This window comes from Dama dama, chromosome 5, assembly GCF_033118175.1.
Source record: "Dama dama isolate Ldn47 chromosome 5, ASM3311817v1, whole genome shotgun sequence".
Taxonomy (NCBI): domain Eukaryota; kingdom Metazoa; phylum Chordata; class Mammalia; order Artiodactyla; family Cervidae; genus Dama; species Dama dama.
Window position 1 is genome coordinate 675,939 of NC_083685.1, and position 16,064 is coordinate 692,002.

General features: G+C 68.3%; 1 protein-coding gene across 1 annotated transcript; it reads right to left on the reverse strand.

Moving 5' to 3' along the window:
* Positions 1 to 598: 598 nt before the first annotated feature.
* SCARF2 (scavenger receptor class F member 2) lies at positions 599 to 14,291 on the reverse strand. Its single transcript, XM_061141355.1, has 11 exons — positions 14,134 to 14,291; positions 9,554 to 9,612; positions 9,347 to 9,448; positions 8,648 to 9,167; positions 8,328 to 8,546; positions 8,091 to 8,219; positions 7,427 to 7,530; positions 7,236 to 7,353; positions 6,804 to 6,919; positions 5,646 to 5,798; positions 599 to 4,902 (listed from the first exon to the last, which is right to left on the reverse strand). Exons 1-11 carry the CDS (start codon positions 14,289 to 14,291, stop codon positions 4,067 to 4,069), a joined length of 2,514 nt encoding a protein of 837 aa, XP_060997338.1. The 3' UTR covers positions 599 to 4,066.
* Between the last annotated feature and the right edge of the window lie 1,773 nt (positions 14,292 to 16,064).

Consider the following 16,064-nt stretch of genomic DNA (forward strand, 5'->3'; position numbering starts at 1 on the left):
GCCCCACTGGACCCATCAATGGCTTCTCCACCCAGACTCCCTTTCACGCACCCACGGGCCCTCCTGCTTGTCCTCCGAGGGAGGCCCAACCTCTGCAGACACCCTCGCCGGTCTCTGGACTCTGGCTGTCTGCTCTCAGACCTCCGCTCTCCTAATGCCACCCCCCAGCTTCACTGCCCTCTTGGGGGGGCCCTGCATTCCGTGAGCCTCCCCAAAGGGACTGACTGCTGGGTGTGTCTGCCCCTGGCCTTGTCATAGCCTCTCTGCAGCCTTAAGGAAACCTTGGCCTCCACATGGCTCTTTCTATCTGTGGCCACCTCAAACCATCTTCCCAGCAGCTACTAACTCGATTGATTTAAGCTCAAAACAGACACACAGACAAATAGACAAAATGGTCAGACCCTGAAACCAAAAGAAGCAGACACCGGAAATCGAGTCCTCAAAAAAGATCAAATTCTTCCTGTGCTCCCAGCAGACGAGGCCCTGGTGCACAGGCCCCGGGGGCTCCCTGGGACTAGGGTTAGCTCCTGGGCGCTACCCGGAGGAGTGACCAGGACCCAAAACAAGGGTCGGGGCTGCAGGACCATACAGAGAGATGTACCAGACAGTCAGCGGATGGTTTTATTCCCGCGATGGCGGCGGGAGCAACATTTGCTAACAAGAAATGTTGACCAGGAAAGGTAGCAGCTGGGGTTTTCTAGAGCCGGGTGATCGAGGGAGTTACAAGAACGGATGAGGGAATCTGGCACGTGCCAGGACAACTTGGCCTTTGAGGATCGGGCTCTGGGCTCACAGTGGGGTGCGACCTCCAACACAGACAAATTCAGCAGCATCGTCCCGTGTCCGCCTCCTGGTGTGTAGTGGACTGAGTGCTGTGGGTCCTCCTGGGAGCCTTCGGGGTGTGTGTGTGTGAGTGTGTGTGTGCGCACACGCGCGTGGTGCAGGGTCTGTGTCTCTCCCAGGTCCTCTCTGAGCTGGGGGCTGTGCTGTGCCGCACGTCCATGCCGTCTCCGTGTCCCACACCTGGTGGTGCCGTGTGCGTTGCTGAGCCTTCTCTGTTCCAGGTGAGTTTTGCCGAGAGAGCGTGCTTCCTTGTACACGTGTGTTCGCTTCAGTGTGTGCGTCTCCCCCTGTGTTTCCCCAGTTCTCCTGGTGTGCGTGTGCGGGTGCGGTGTGACAGGGCTTCGGCCTCAGTTTCTGTGTTTGTGTTGGCAGGGCTGTCTGTTTCCGCCCCGGGGCGGGGGTGGGGGCACTGGTGGTGTCTCTTGGTCTCTCTGTTGGCCTGGCTGTAGGTGCAGGTACGTTTCAGTGTGTGTGTCTGTGTGCACGTGTGTGTGCATGCGTGTGTGCATGTAGCTTGGCCTCTGTGTGGCGTGTGCTCCGGCTCAGGCCTTCTCCAGTCCCACATTCCTCCCGCTCCTTTGTGCTCTGTGCTACAAAAAATATTTGCATTTTCCACGACTCATAATTTTTCCTCCTCAATCGCTACCAGATGTGAGTCCTGTGGTCCCCGTCCCCATGGCAACGGAGGTTCCAGCAGCCGCGGTTCCCTTTTGTGGCGCCTGCCCTGGGAGCTGGCGCTGCTGCAGGGCCGTGGCGGGGGAGCGGGTGTCGGGCCGGGGTGGGGTCTGGCAGCTCCCTCACCAGGCTGCTACCTAGACCGTCCGGGGCCGGGGGGCTTCCTGGGCTGGGTGCCCCAGGCCACAGCATCTGGGCTCCAGGGTGCCGGTGGCAGGGCTGCTGCCGGAAGTGCCAGAGGGGCCCCTGCTCCGTGGGGCGCCGACACAGAGGGGCTCCTGGAGTTCAGGGTCTCCGATGCTCGGAGGCTCCAGGGCAGGGGGCGGAGGGGCGGAGGGGCCCCGGGGGAGGCCTGCTAGACGTTAGATATGGGGCCCAAGCCCTCCGGTCGCCCCAAACTGTGCTGATCCAGGCCAGGGAGTGGTTTGCCCGCTGGAGCAGGGGTCGGGGGGGTCGGGGAGCAACAGGGTGGGCACGGTGAGTGGGGGTGCCCAGCCACTGCCGCCTGACCCACTGCCCGCTCTCCACGCTCTCCTCAGTCCGTGCCCTGCCCTCGCTGGGCCTCTGCCCCTCCTGGCCGACGTTAAGGCTGTGTTCTCCGCCCGGCAGCCAGCACAGCCTGGTGCCGGAAGGAAGGGATGAGGCTGTGGCCAGGCGCAGGGCCACGGCCGGGAGGGTGCCCAGCTGGCTCTAGGGAAGCCGTGTGCCCAGGGAGCGGGAGCCCGCCTTCCACGTGCGGCCCGACCAGGCCAGAGGCCGGGACCACGGCCACAGGAGCCACGCCAGATATCCACCCGTGCCATGAGGCGTCTCCGCTCAGCTGGCTCGGCCCCTGCATGGGTCACCGACATGGACCTCCAGGTGGCATCTGGCCAGAGGACCGGAGACTCACGAGGTGAGACCCCTGAGCTGCCAGCACTGGTCACACTCCGGTCGTTCCAGGGTCCACAGGGAGGGCGTGGGGAGGTGATGGGAGCGTCTTGGCTGAATCTCCTGATGGAAAGAGCTGGCAGCGGGGTTTGGGGGGGTGAGGAAGAGGCCCGCCAGGCAGAGGCGGGCGATGGAGGAGCCCAGGTGGGCGGGGACAGTGCACACCATAGAGAGGTGAGGTTATGGAGCTCGGGAAGATCACTTGCGAGGCCCTCCTGAAGGCCACAAGCCCTGAAGACACAGAATAAGGGATGCAGAAAGAAGGCCAGGCCAGAGAGGGGCCAGCAGGGGCTCGGGGCCAGGCATGCTCCCCCCTCCCCCAGCTCCCGTAGCCAGCAGGGTGGGCGGCGGAGCGTTTCCGGCTGAGGACAGGGAGCCCATTGAGACGGACAGCAGGGCTCTGTGAACGGCCAGACGGTCTTGTTTGTGCCAGACGTGGCCCGGTTAGAGGCTGTGCCCCTGGCCTGCTGCCCCCTGGCCCCAGCCTCTGACCCGCCCCAGACACACCAAAGAGCTTGGGGCCCCGAGTGTCACAGCGGTGGCCAGTGGGGAAGGCGCAGGGCAGGAGTCGCTGCACACGGGCTCCTTCCTTGTAACCACCCTATCTGTTCCTGCCCGCCCGCCTGGCGTCACCAGCTGCCAGTGGAGGGGGGGTGGGCTGAGTGGATGCCCAACACATTGGATAAAAAGCTGAAGGCTGGGCAGACAGATAGGACCCACTTCCCACGTGGTCTTGGGGGACCACACCTGGGCTCCCAGACGCCACTTGGGTCAAGGGGTGCCAGGTTTCTTGGGGTGACGTCCTTGTCAAGAGGCCCAGCAGAGAGGAAGTGGGCAGACCATGGTGGTGGGGGGGGAGGCACTTTATTCAGAAAGCTTTGGCCAAGCCCCTGCCGAGAGGAGCCCATCCTGGGGCCCCCCAGGGGTGGGGGGGTGGGAGCAGCCCTGCCGGGGGCCTATAAATACATCTCCTCAGGCCACTGGAGTTGCCCCTCGAATTCCCAGGCATGTGGGGTGCTGGGAGGCCATCAAAACCAGCTCGACAGCAGAGGGGGCTGGGGAGGCTGGGGAGGACTGGTTGGGGGACAGCCAAGCCCCCTGAGGAGCAGAGACCAGCCCTCCTCCCCAGGCTCCTGTCAACCAGAGGCCCTGGGGCTCGGCCAGTGGAAGGAGCCTCTGGCCAGGGTCGCGGGGAGGGAGCCTCCAGCCAGAGGCGCCAGGCCCTGACCGGAGAGGCATCCCGGGTGGAAGTGCTTCTGGCCCCAGCCAGTGAGAAGGTGGCCCAGAGGAGGCACTCTGGGCCAGTGGGAGGTGTCCTCTAGACAGAGCCCTCCAGCCCCTGGCCTTGGAGAGCCCAGCAGGCAGGCGGGAGCCCTCCCCAGGGAGGCTGTGGGAAGGGAGGGGTCAGCGAAGCGCCTGTCAGGCCTCAGCCACTGGGATGGGGCTTCCTGCCGCAGCAAGCACGGGCCCGTCCAGGAGGGCCGCGGGCCGAACCAGCGAGACGCAGCGTCCCGCCCTGCAGCTCCCGTGGCAGAGGAGGGCGCGCAGGGCGCGCAGGGCGCGGGGCGCCAAGCAGTGTTGCTAAGCGGGGAAGTTGCAGGCCCGTGGGCCGCCCTTACTACAGCGTGGGCGCGCCCGCCCGGCCCGGCTCGCCCGCCAGCTCCCGGCTCTTCTTGCGGGGCGGCTTCTGAATGGGGGTTTTCTTTCGAGGGGTGTCGGATCCAGGCGTGCCGGCTGCCGCCTTTTCGGGCCCCGGGGCCTCGGGCGCGGGGGGCGAACGGGCTGGCGAGGAGGGAGGCACGGAGCGCTTGGCCTTCTGCGGAGGCGCCGGCTTCTCTCGGGGGCCCTGCATGCCCGGGGGCCCCTCGGCGCGGCCCAGGCTGCGAGTCTTGTCGCGCAGCTCGGCGGCCAGCATGGAGGCAGCCTCGGGAGCGCTGCGCGGGGGCCCGCCAGCGTCCGTGGGCTCTGGGAGGCCCGGGCCGCGGCCCCGAGCCCGAGCCCGAGGAGGGGAGGGTGCCGCGAGGGCCGGCCCCTCCTCCGCCAGCCCGGGGGGCCGCGCCGACGTGTCGCTGGGCGTCCGTTTCCTCTTGCTGGGGCTGGGAGCGGCCCCGGGGCCCGCGGGTGGAGGCGAGGGCGCACGGGCTGCGGCGGCAGCCCCGGCACCGTGCTTGCCATGGATCCAGGACACCTTGGGTTTGGTGGCGGGGTCGGGTGGTGGCGGCTTCCGGCGCTCGGGCGATGGCGAAAGCGACAGACCTCGGGCCTCGTCTTGGACCCGGGCCGGCCGGGCCTCGCGCCTGGCCACACGCGCATACAGCGCCCCTCCGGGCCCGTCACCGCTGCATGCCGACCGCTCGCTGTCGGAGGACGCGGGGAGGGGCGCAGCCTCCTCGGCCGGCGTGGTCACTGGCGCCGCGGCGGGGACCTCCGAATCCCGGCTCTCGGCGGCCGCCTCTGACCAGGGAAGAGCGGGACGGTCACCGCCCACGGGAAGAGCTCGGCCCTCCAGCCTACAGGCACAAGCCCCCGCCGGCGCCCCCTCCTGTCCTCTTCCCACCCCCACTGGCGCTCAAGCGTCCTGGCATCCAAACAGGCCTGGCTCGCTCCCGGCTGACCGCTGACTTGGAGCCCCAAGGCAGGACGAGGGGCTCCTTCCTGGGCCGCAGCCCCACCTCGGCCCCCTGCACCTCTCCCCCACCGCCACCATCGCCATATCTGACCCTCGATTCCTTATCCTACTTTAAGAGCAAGGCCTTCCAGGGCTCAGGGTCACCTGGTCACCTGCCCAGGATCATTCACGGGGATGGTAGCAGGAGGAGAGGGGCCAGAAGTCCAGTGAGTGAGGTTGCTTCCTGACGTTTGTGAGCCAAGGCTTCCCGGGAAAGTGTGCCTCCAGACCTCAAAGACTCCCTTTCCTGTCTCCTCTTGCCAGCCCCTCCCCCAGCCAAGAAACTTCTCTCTGCCTGGTCTCCCCAGATGTGAACCTGGCTGTGGCTACCTCCCCAGACCCCCCAGCCCAGTCTGGTGCTGGGCAGCACAGAAGCCTGACCTGCAGCCTCAGCTGTGTGCCCACCCACCAGCTGACAGCATCACCAGCCCTTCCTGCCTGTCCCTCTGAGCACAGAGGTCTTTTCAGCGAGAATCCTTCACTGGGTCAGAGCGAGAGGGGTCCTCACCCCAAAGAGAGGCCAACTCACCCTCGTGGGGTACGCAGTACACGGGGCCTTCATCCGTGGTATCGAAGGAGGAGAAGGAGGCCCGGGAGGACCACGATGGTGAGGGCTGCTCGAGCCCCGAGGGCGGCTCCAGGAAGCTGCAGTTCAGTGTGTTGTCCAGGTCGTGATGGGCCACTGGGGAGGACGGGGGCACAGCTGCCAGGGGCCCTGCCTTGCCCAGCCAGGGCCCTCACCAGCCCTCCTGCCACAGTGAGGTAGGGACCCAACAAGCTGTACCCCAAGATTCTGAGTAGGACAGGCCTCTCCCAGCAGCCAGGGAGCTGACCGAGGTCAGGCCGAAAGTTGTGAAAACAGGGAGCACCTAGCTGGGAGAGGCATCAGGCCCTCCAGGCCATGCTTCAGACCCTGCCCCGAGCAGTTTCTGAGAGCAAACGCGCAGTGGGGAGGCCACCTTTTGGCTCAGCCCACCTCAGCAGGCTGCCACCCCCAGGCACGGCCTCGGCCTCGACAGATGTAGGCCCTGCCAACAGGGAATCGCAGAGCCTGCCAGCCTGTCCCCCTCGCACAAACAGGAGGCGGGCTCCAGCCCCTACACCCGCGTCCACAGACCGCACCAAGCTGACTGGGCCCAGCGTGGCTTTTCTCAGCTGTCTCCACCTTTACCTCCCAGGAGACTTCATCACCTCGTGCCCTTCATCTTTGGAAACGACCGGGAAAGACACAGAGCGTGCACCCCGGTGTGAACCAGTGCAGAGAGAGGAGAGAAAACGGCACGCCCTGCAACCCGCAGCTGACCCGTCCTGACATCGCGGTGGGGCCCAGGGGTCAGCCTGCCCCCTTTCCAGATAAGACCCTGGGCACTGACAGAAATCTGGGCCGGGGGCGGGGACTTCTTGCGGCAGGGCATTCCCACGCACAGGTCCCGCGTCCACCTGCGGCTCCGCACCAGGACAGACGGTGCGTTCACTCCTGCAGACTGCGGGGCGACGGGACGTCCAGGCCACCCCCCTGCCTTCCTCCCGGGCTCCCCCGTACCCGCGAGCCCTCTTTCCTCGCCCTGGGCGCACCCCTCCTCGACGCTCCCATGGACAATCAAAGCCCCGCCGTCCCTATACTGACCCGGTCACGGCCACTTTCCGGCAGCCGCCTGCGTCCGAGGTGTTCCCCGGTCATCCTTACCTACGACCTTGGGCAGCTTCTGCCTGCGGAGCGGGATCCGGGGAAGCTTCATGCTGATACGACTGAAGCGTCCGCACAAGCGCTGTGGCGCCTTCTTCCTCCCCAGTGAGAGCTCCCTGCGGGGTCGGGGCCTGAGCGAAGGGGACTGAGCCTTGCCTTGGCCGGAGGGGCGGGGCGAGTCAGCCGGCGCCCATCCACGGGCGGCCGGGCGGTGCCTACAGTGGACGCGGCCCCTCGGGGCGGGGCCTGAGCAAAGGGGCGGGGCGGGGCGGCGAGCGGGGCCTCAGCTAACCGGGGCCGGGGCCTACAGTGTTCTGGGCCCCTCGGGGCGGGGCCTGAACTAACGGGGGCGGTGCCACTGGGGGTGGGGCGGGGCCGGGAAGGGCGACCGCGCGCCGTGCTCCGGGCTAGGGCCGGGCGGCGAAGCCTCACCCGCGCGCTGGGTCCTTGCCGCGGCAGGCGCAGCAGCAGCCGAGCAGCGAGAGTAGCAGGCCGAGGAGCAGGGCGAGCAGCGCCCCCGCGCCCATCACGCCCTTGCGCTGGTTGGTCTCTGTGGGGAGCGCCCGATCAGAGCGGGGGCCAGCGACCCCCGCGCCTCCACCCGGCGGCCCCTACCCACTCACCCAGGCGGCAGGCACCGGTGACCGGGTCGCACGAGTCCTCGTGGCAGCTGCAGGCCTGGGCGCAGTCCACGCCGTGGAGCCCGGGCGGGCACGTCAGGTTACAGCTGCGGGGGCGCGAGGTCAGGGAGGCGGGCGGGGTCTGGGGGCGCCGCCGAGCTGCCCTCCGAGACGCCTCCCGCGCTCGACCCCGCGGCCGGCCGGCCCCGCGTTCCCTGGCTCCACTCTCTAGGGACTGCGGCCACCCCCACCTCCAGCACGTCCTGGGCGATCAGTGTTTTGGAAACGAATGGGTGCGCTCCAGCGCCGGGGAGTCTGGGGGACCGGCCAAGATCACTGGCCGCGGTGCCCACTTCGGGGCTGACTCTTGATGTGCAGGGAATAGGCTGCCGGACCAGACCCGTGGGTCTACGTGGAGGTCCCCGCGCACTTCATATCATCAGCTCAGGGGAGCCCACTGACCACAGGCTGACCTGGCCGCCAGATCCGGCTCGAACGCCAGCTCCACGCCAGGGCAGGAAACTGCCTCCCAAGAGCCCCTGGTCGCTCCCTAGCTGGCTGAGGGCCAAGCCTGGGTCCCGCCTGGTCACCAGTAGAGCAGCCTCTGGGGTCTGGCTGGAGCCCTGTGCCGGATTCTGACTCAGACCTCTCGCCCCCGAGCACTCACTGCGGCCCGTGGACGCCCGGGCTGCAGAGGCATCGTCCGGACTGGAAGTCGCAGTGGCCGCTCCCGCAGTCGGCGCACACGAACGCGCAGTCCTCGCCGTACGTGCCATTGCTGCACCTGGTCTCACACCTCGGAACGGGGGGAGGGGGCGTCAGGGCCAACGGCCCCGAAGCCCACAGAGGCCAGTGCGGAGGGCGGCGGGGGGCTGCGTGTCTGGGGCGCACGCGCGTCGCTCACCGGTCGCCGATCCAGCCCGCGTTGCAGCGCGTGCACTTGCCGGTCACGTGGTTGCAGGCGTGCCCGTCGCGACACGGCGGGCACCGGCGGCCGCAGCCCTCGCCGTAGAAGCCGGCGGCGCATGGCTGGTCGCACTTGGTGCCGTTCCAGCCGGGCTCGCACGTCAGGCAGCGGCCCTCGGCCACGGTGCACGGCTGCTGGCCCTTGCACTGGCCGCATCTGGGGAAGGGGCGGGAGGCTAGGCGGGGCCCGGGCCCCTCACCCCCGCCCCCTCGGCGGCCTGTCCCTCCCTCCCCTCCCCGGGCGGGGCCCGCGCTTACCGGCGGCGGCAGCCCAGGCCGTAGAAGCCGGCGGGGCACGGCTCCCGGCAGTACTTGCCCCTGTAGCCGGGCTCGCACGCGCACGTGCCGTCCACCGGGTGGCAGCGCCCGCGGAAGCACTGGCAATAGCGCTCGCAGCGCGCGCCGAACGTGCGCTCCCGGCACTGGCAGCGGCCGCTCTGCTGCTCGCACGGCGACGTGTTGCAGGCGCACTGGTTGTTGCAGCTGCGGCCCCACCAGCCCGCGTGGCACAGGCACGCGCCCGTCTGCGGGTCGCAGCGCGACGTGGCGCTGCAGTAGCACGCGCTGGCGCACTGCGGGCCCCACCAGCCGGGCTCGCAGCGACACACGCCGCTCCGCGGGTGGCACGCGCCGTGCTGGCACTGGCACGCATGCTCGCAGCGTGCGCCCCAGCGCCGCGCGTGACAAGTACACTGGCCCGTCACGTCCTCGCACTGCCCGTGCGGGTGGCAGACGCACAGCTCCTTGCAGTCGGGACCCCAGAACTGGCGCGGGCACTCTGCAGGAGGAGTGGAGACGGGGGGCTGCCCAGGCGCTGGCGAGAGAGCCTGCTAGCTTCCCATCCGGCGCCCCGCCCCCGAACCTGGCCCCGCCCACTCAGCCCCGCCTCCAGCCCAGCCCCCGCCCCCTCTGGGGCCCTGCCCCCACCGCCCCGCGCCCGCTGGGATCCGCGCTCACTGGTGTCGCAGTTGGCCCCGAAGTAGCCGTGGCGGCAGCGGCACTCGCCGGGTCGCACGCACACCTCGTTCTCCGAGCACGTGGAGTTGCCTTCGCACACAGCTGCGGACGAGACGGGCCGGGGTGTCCCCAGTCCAGCCGCCGCACTTGTCTCCTGCTCTCCGTGCCCACCCCCATCCCGGGCGCGATCCCAGATGACCCACTCACCGATCCCACACTCGTCCCCCTGCTGTCTCCAGCCGGCGCAGCACGTGAGCTCCTGGGAGCTGCAGGCAGAGAGACTGGCGCCTGAGTCTGAGCCCCTCGCGCAGGGAACTGCCCATCCTCCACCAGCAATCCCCACCCTGCCCTCGGGAGGTGGGAGGTGGTTATCGGAGGCGCTGCTATAGGTTCGGGGGACTCGAGTAAGTCACAAGTTTCAGCCATCCAGAGCAAACCCTGGGAGGTGGCAGAGCACAGACCACTTCCAAGAAATTCACAGTTCTCTCTCCTTGGGGGTCTTGCCTCTCCTGATCTGTGCCCTCTTCCCCCATCCACTAGGCCTGAGAAGAGGCCCCAGGCGTCGGAGGAGGGGCAGTGGTGAGGTAGGGGTGGAACAAAGGTCTCTGAGCCTCCAGGAACCGCTCCAGTGAGGCAGGCTAGGGCACCCCAGGATGGGGCAGAGTCTGGCCCGATGGGTGTCAAGGGTTCAGACCCAGACAGTGCCAGGACTGGCTGGGCTGGGCAGCACATCAGGATGCCCTGTTGGGGCTAAAACAGGCAGCCTCTGAGCGAGGTGGCCTCGGCAAGGGGTTTGCTCGGGGACGGGCAGGGGACACCCAGGGAGTCTGTTCAGGTGAGGAAAGTGCAAGAGAGGGCTGCAGAGCACCAGGGCGAGATTCGGGCTCGAGGAAGGCCACGCTGGAACGTCCTCTCTGTGCAGCTTCATGAAACCTCAATTTTATTTGGCTTTTCCAAGGTACAGTAGGAGGTAAGAACTTCCTAAGTGCCCATGTTGGGGTGGTGCAGCCTCCCGAGCCCTGGGCTGATGGGGTGGGCAGACACAGAGGTTCGGCAGCCCTGCCCAAGTGAAGCCATGGCCCCTGGCAAGGGTCATGAGGGTTGAGGTAGGGTGTGCCCATGCTGCAGGCAAAGGAGGTCGAGAAGGAAGCAGACTACAGGTCTTTGCGGTCGGTCTCAGATCCTAAAGGCACACGGCCTCCATCCAACCTCAGAGCACAGGAGGGAGGATGGGAACCCAGAACTGGCATGTGTTGGTGGGGGAGGTGGGAGGAGCCTGATGGCCCTGGTGGGTAGGGTGTCAGGGAAAGGAAAGGCTGAGCCCCCCTTAGCAGGCCCCTCAGAAGATGCCCTCCGTGTTCCCAGCTTGCGATGATCACTAAACCCTGGGTCACCCCCTGCCTATTCTGCCAGCCTGAGCCCAGGACTCTGGATAGAGAGCCTCTGGAGCGGTCCTTCTGCAGGCGACCCCACCAGAATGGCCTGCTGGGATGGCCTGGGAATACTGCCTGCCTTCTGTCCCAGATGGCCTGGCTGCCTGGCTCTGTGACCAGCTTGGGAGCCTCGCCTTAGGGCCACAGGAAGGTGCACTGGGTGTCTGGGTCTGCCACTTGCTGTGTGGCCTTGGGCACAGAACTTAATCTGACCGCCAGCCGCTGTGTCTGTACAAGGGGTCCGCACAGGTCTGGCAGGAGGATTAAGAGAGTGAGATGTCTCCAGCTTTTGGCACTAAAAAAAAAAGTTACCACCCCCCCTCCCCAAAAAAAAAGAAGTCACCCAGGAAATTTCCTGGTACCTCAGCCTGGTAAAGAATTTGCCTGCCATGCAGGAGACCCCAGCTCAATTCCTGAGTCAGGAAGATCCCCTGAAGGAGGGCATAGCAACCCACTCTAGTATTCTTGCCCAGAGAATCCCATGGACAGAGGAGCCTGGCAGGCTGCAGTCCGTGGGCTCGCAAAGAGTTGGAGACACGACTGAGTGACTAAGCACAGCTCAAGAACTCACCCAAGGCTGCTATGTGCGCTTCAGCCCATGCTGAACAGGCCCCCGGAAGCTCCCCCAGCACGGCTGGCACCCAGGCCCCACCCAGCAGAGCTAAAAACCCCGCCCGCTGGCGGGACAGAGCCCAAGTAAGAGGATGAGCCTGTGGGGCCTCTCCTCCTGAGACAGGCGGCAGGAAAGGCTGGGATGGGCTGGCAGCCCAGTCGTCCCAGATCTAATGAAAGTGAGAGGTCGAGAAAGAGGGCCGGGGACGGGGCAGCTCCGACACTCAGGCGGGACCCTGCGTGTCAGTCCAGGCCCCCCAGCAAGCAGGCGGTGCCCCCACACGGAACACGGTCACTGCCGCTGGGGCTGTGCTGGTTTAGACCCTGATCCTGAACCCGCCCAAGCGCACTGCCCACTCACTGTGCCAGTGTCTGCCCTCTCCTCTGCCCCCACACCCCCGGGACTCCACGGCAGCCAGGCTCTCCTCCCGCCCCCCATGGGTACTCCCCCCACTGTGCCCCCTGCTCTGTCGACTCTGGCTCCCTCACGAGGCTCCCCGAGTCCCAGCGAGACAATGGCAATGCTTTGGGGGCCTCCTCCCCGCGAGCCCCCACCCCAAGTGGACTCTATCTCAGGGTAAGGCCTGCCTTTCCAGGCTGAGAGGCTGGTACTCCGCGCCCTCCCAGAGACGATGCACAGAGAAACACCCGGCCCGACCTTCCCAAGTGGACCCAGGATGGACAGGCCACGTGTCCCCTGCCCCCTCCCACCCCGGCCACCTCATCCTGCCTGCTTCTCTCGCACCTTCTGCCCTCCTGCCCCGGGGTTTCTGGGGCCTCAGTCTTCTGGGGAGCGGGCAGAGCTCGGGTGGTCTCTCCTCCACCATCCCCGTCCCAGCCACCTGGGCCCCTTCCGCGCTTCCAACAGGCCCTCAGCACGCAGGGCCTGCCCCCAACACCGCCAGGCTCTGCTCCGGGCTCCTCTCCCCGGCCTCTCTCACTCATCACCTCCAGTTGGGTCTCCACGTTGAATACCTCCTCCCTAGCCCTTACCAGATGTCAGATGACTTGTGGAAAGTCTCCCCCCTACACACACACACACACACACACACACACACAGGACAGCTGTACCCGGCACTGCCAGGCCCGCAAACAGAAAGCCTCTGGGGTTTTACTGACAGAGCTGCTACCCTCCGTGGTCCTCCTGCCTCCAGGCAGAGGGAACAGCTAGTGGAGCTTCGAAAGGCCCAGCCTTGGGAAGGTCACGGAAGAGATGGTCCAGACCCTGGGGAGGGAGGCGGGGCCCCCAGTGGCAGTGGTTCCTGTTAACCAGCTCCATACAGAACTAGGATCATGCCCCCTCCCTTCCCTCCACGAGGTGGGTGCCACCCCCAACACCATTTGTCAGGAGCAGGGCCCAGCCCGGAGAGCTTAAGCGATGTGCCCAGGCCACTCGGATGCGGAGGCCCCAGGATCTGAAACCCAGCCCAGGCTCCCAGCTACTGGAACAGGCGTCCGATGGGGAGGTCCCGGGCGGGGGAGCGCGGCCTGCCGGCCATCGGGTCCCCGGCAGGGACCCCAATAGGGAAGGAGGGCTGAGGCGAGGCACAGGCCGGCAGCGATCGCGCCCTCCCCCCTTCCAGGCAGCCCCGCCCGCCGCCGCCGCCGCATTCCTGGGGCCGGGGAGGCCCGGGAGGCCCGGGAGGCGGCGGCGGCGGCGTCGATGTGAAGCAGATGGCGGGCCAGGCCGGCCCCCGCCCCGGAGGCGGGGCTGGCAGCGGGGAGGGGTCTGCGCGCCTCGGGATGCGAGCTCGGAAACCCCGCGCGGCCCCTCACAGCCCCTTGTCTGCGACGACCGCCCTGCCCCTGGACGCGGCCTCCCTGGGCCCTGCGGCCCCGGGCGCCCCGACTGCCTGCCGGGGGCCAGTGGCAGCCCCTCCAGCTGCCCGCCCGCCCGCCTGCCTGGCGCCTCCCGCCCGCGCCAGAGCACCCGCACACGCCGGATCCCCGCCCCCGCGCGGAGATGCCCTTGACCTCGCAGTGGCCCCTGACAGGCCGACCGGGCCCTCCGACCCCGGCGCCACCTCCGGCTTCTGGCCCGCGCTCTCGGTCCTCCGTACACGGTCCTGGGCCCCGGTCCTCCCCTCCCCCAACCCCGGCCCACACTGGCTTCCCCAGCTGGCTGCTCGGGGCACCCAGATCCCACCCGGGAGGGTCCACATCCTCCAGAGGCCGGCGCCCGCCCTTGTCCTGTTCCCGTTCCTGGCCCACTCGGAGCGCAGGCTCCTCGACGCCCCACTCCGCAACCAGCCTCTTCCCACCCACGTCGGCTCTTCCTAAGACGCCAATCTGTGCTTCCCACTCGCCTCGAGACCTCCCCGGCTCTCCCCTCGCAGGAAGGAGGCCACCGCTGGCCTCTCAGCCTCCCTCCCTGCCGGCTTCGGCCACACTGGTCTGCCCGGGCCCTGGCACATGCCCTGCCACAGACTTGTAAGGCGCTTCCCGTCTTCTTACGGCCCTCCCAACCCGGCCCAAGGGTCCTTCTTTTCTGGGTCTGAAATCTCGGACCCCGTGTGTCTGCCCTCCCCGCGCCCGCTGCCCTCTGCTCTCCTCTAGCCCGGGGTATCCTCGGACGCACCGTCGTGGGCCGGCGCCCGGGCTCGGCCCGGAGCGGAGCCGGCGTCGGGGAGGGCGGCCCGAGGAGCCCGCGCGTGCGGCGCAGGGCGGTCCCCAGCGCCCCCTCCCCTGTCCCGGCCCCGGGCGTCCCCTCCGGCCCCCTCCCCCAGCCCGGCCGGCTCCTACCCGGGTGCGCGGCACACGTTGCGGCCGCGCGGGCTCAGCTCCTGGGGCGCCGCGGGGCCGGGCAGCAGCCAGAGCAGCAGCAGCAGCAGCAGCAGCGACGGCCCCCCGGCTCCCCGGCGCCGCGCCGGCCCGGCCCCCCGGGGCCCTGCGCCCTCCATGCGGCGCGGGGCAGGCGCGGGGCGGGCGCGGGCGCGGGTGCGGCCGCTGCGAGAGCGGCCGGAAGCGGAGTGCACGGCCGGGCGGGGGGCGGCAGGAGGGGCGCCGGGCCGGGCAGGAAATTCCACATCGGCTCCCTGATCCCGGGCCAGCCGCGGCCGGCCAGGCGGCAGCGCCCGCCCCGCGCGCCAGACCCCACCCTCCGGCCGCGCCGCCGCCCCTCCGCACGGCCCCCGCCCCCAGGCGGCCGCGCGCAAACTTGGGGCAAACTTGGAAGGGGCCCGCTGGAGGAATCCCCGGCCGCTGCGTTTTTCCCTCCCTCCCCAGACACCCACCGGAGAAGCGGGCTCTGCGCGCCCCCGACGAGGCCAGGCCCCGGGGCGGCGGGAGGCGGGTGGGCGCCAGGCGCGGCGCACCAAAGCCCCCTGGCCAGCGGTGCCTCGGAACCGTAGGTCAAGGCCTCAATCCGGCCTCTGCTCCCGCGGCGACTCCCTCCCGCGCCCAGCGGTGCGGTCAGCGTCTTCCGAGCCGGGCGCAGTCAAAGCCTGCGGCGACGGCGGCTCCCGACTCTTGAGGCCTTGGGTAGGCTGGGTCTGGACCAGAGGCCTGGGCGAAGGGGGCCCCCGTAGGGACAGACGGGAGCGCTGCCTGCAGTAGCACTGCCGGGCACCGGCTCCAAGAGATCCTGGAGGTAAAGGCAGGTGGCAGAGGCTGCGCGGGCGGCGGTGGGGCCGGCTAGGGACGGAGGCCCGGCCAGCAAGCCCTTGTCAAGGGGAGAAGGAGCGCTAGGGGCCTGGGAGAGGGGGATCCTGCTTGAGACAATCCCCAAGGAAATTCTCAGGGATTTTGGTCCCCGAGGAAAAAATCCTCCAGGTGGAGCCAGGCCTGGAGGCACAAGGCTCCTAAATCCAGAGCAATCAGGTGAGGACAGAGCACAGAGAAAGGGGCTGCGCGGGACCTCGGGACCTGGAGGAAGAGGGGAGCAGAGAGGTCAGACCCTGCTCCAGGCCCGAGAAGCGGGGAGTGCAGGCAGGCTTGGGCGGGGGGGGGGGGGGGGGGGGGGGGGGGACACCGCAGGGGGATGACCAGCTCCCAGCAGAGCTGGGCTTCTGGGGACCTTAAAGCCGGATGCAGGGCCAGGTTGGGGGGCAGGCTGCGTGCAGGCTCCCAAAGGAGGGCTCCTGCCTCAGTCATGTGGGGCCCCATCAGGGAGGAGGGGGCCTGGTCAAAGGCCCCGACAGGCCCGAGGCTGCAGGCACCGCCACGCTGGTGGCAGGCGGGGTGGGCGGGAGCCCTGGGGGTTTGGGGCCCCCTCTGTCAGCCCCCTAGTGCAGGATGGGGGTGGCCGCGGGCAGGGTGGTGGGGAAGTCGCACTCATGTGGTCACAAACGCAAACACTTCTCTGGGGCAAGTCAACAGGCCAACCACTTCCGGGCAGCCCTGCAGGCCACGCCCCGATCTCCCGGGGCCCTCGCCCCTCTCACGGGACCCCTGTTGGCTGCCCCTTAGGGCGGCCAGCAGACGTCCATGCGGCCGCTCTGTCCACCCTGCTCCTGGCTTTAGAGGTGTCGCCCAGCTGGACTGGGTTCATGGACGGGAACCTCACCTCCCCACCCCCTCCAGCCCCAGAGCTCCTTTGGGCTACAGCTCTGACGGGCACCCCAGGTCTGTCTGAATGCCCCAACACTCCACCCGCCCCGGCCGTGTACCACCCGTGTCTGCTGCCCGCAGGACAGGGCCGGCCCCAGCCCCGTCTCAGGCCCGTCTCGCGCCTG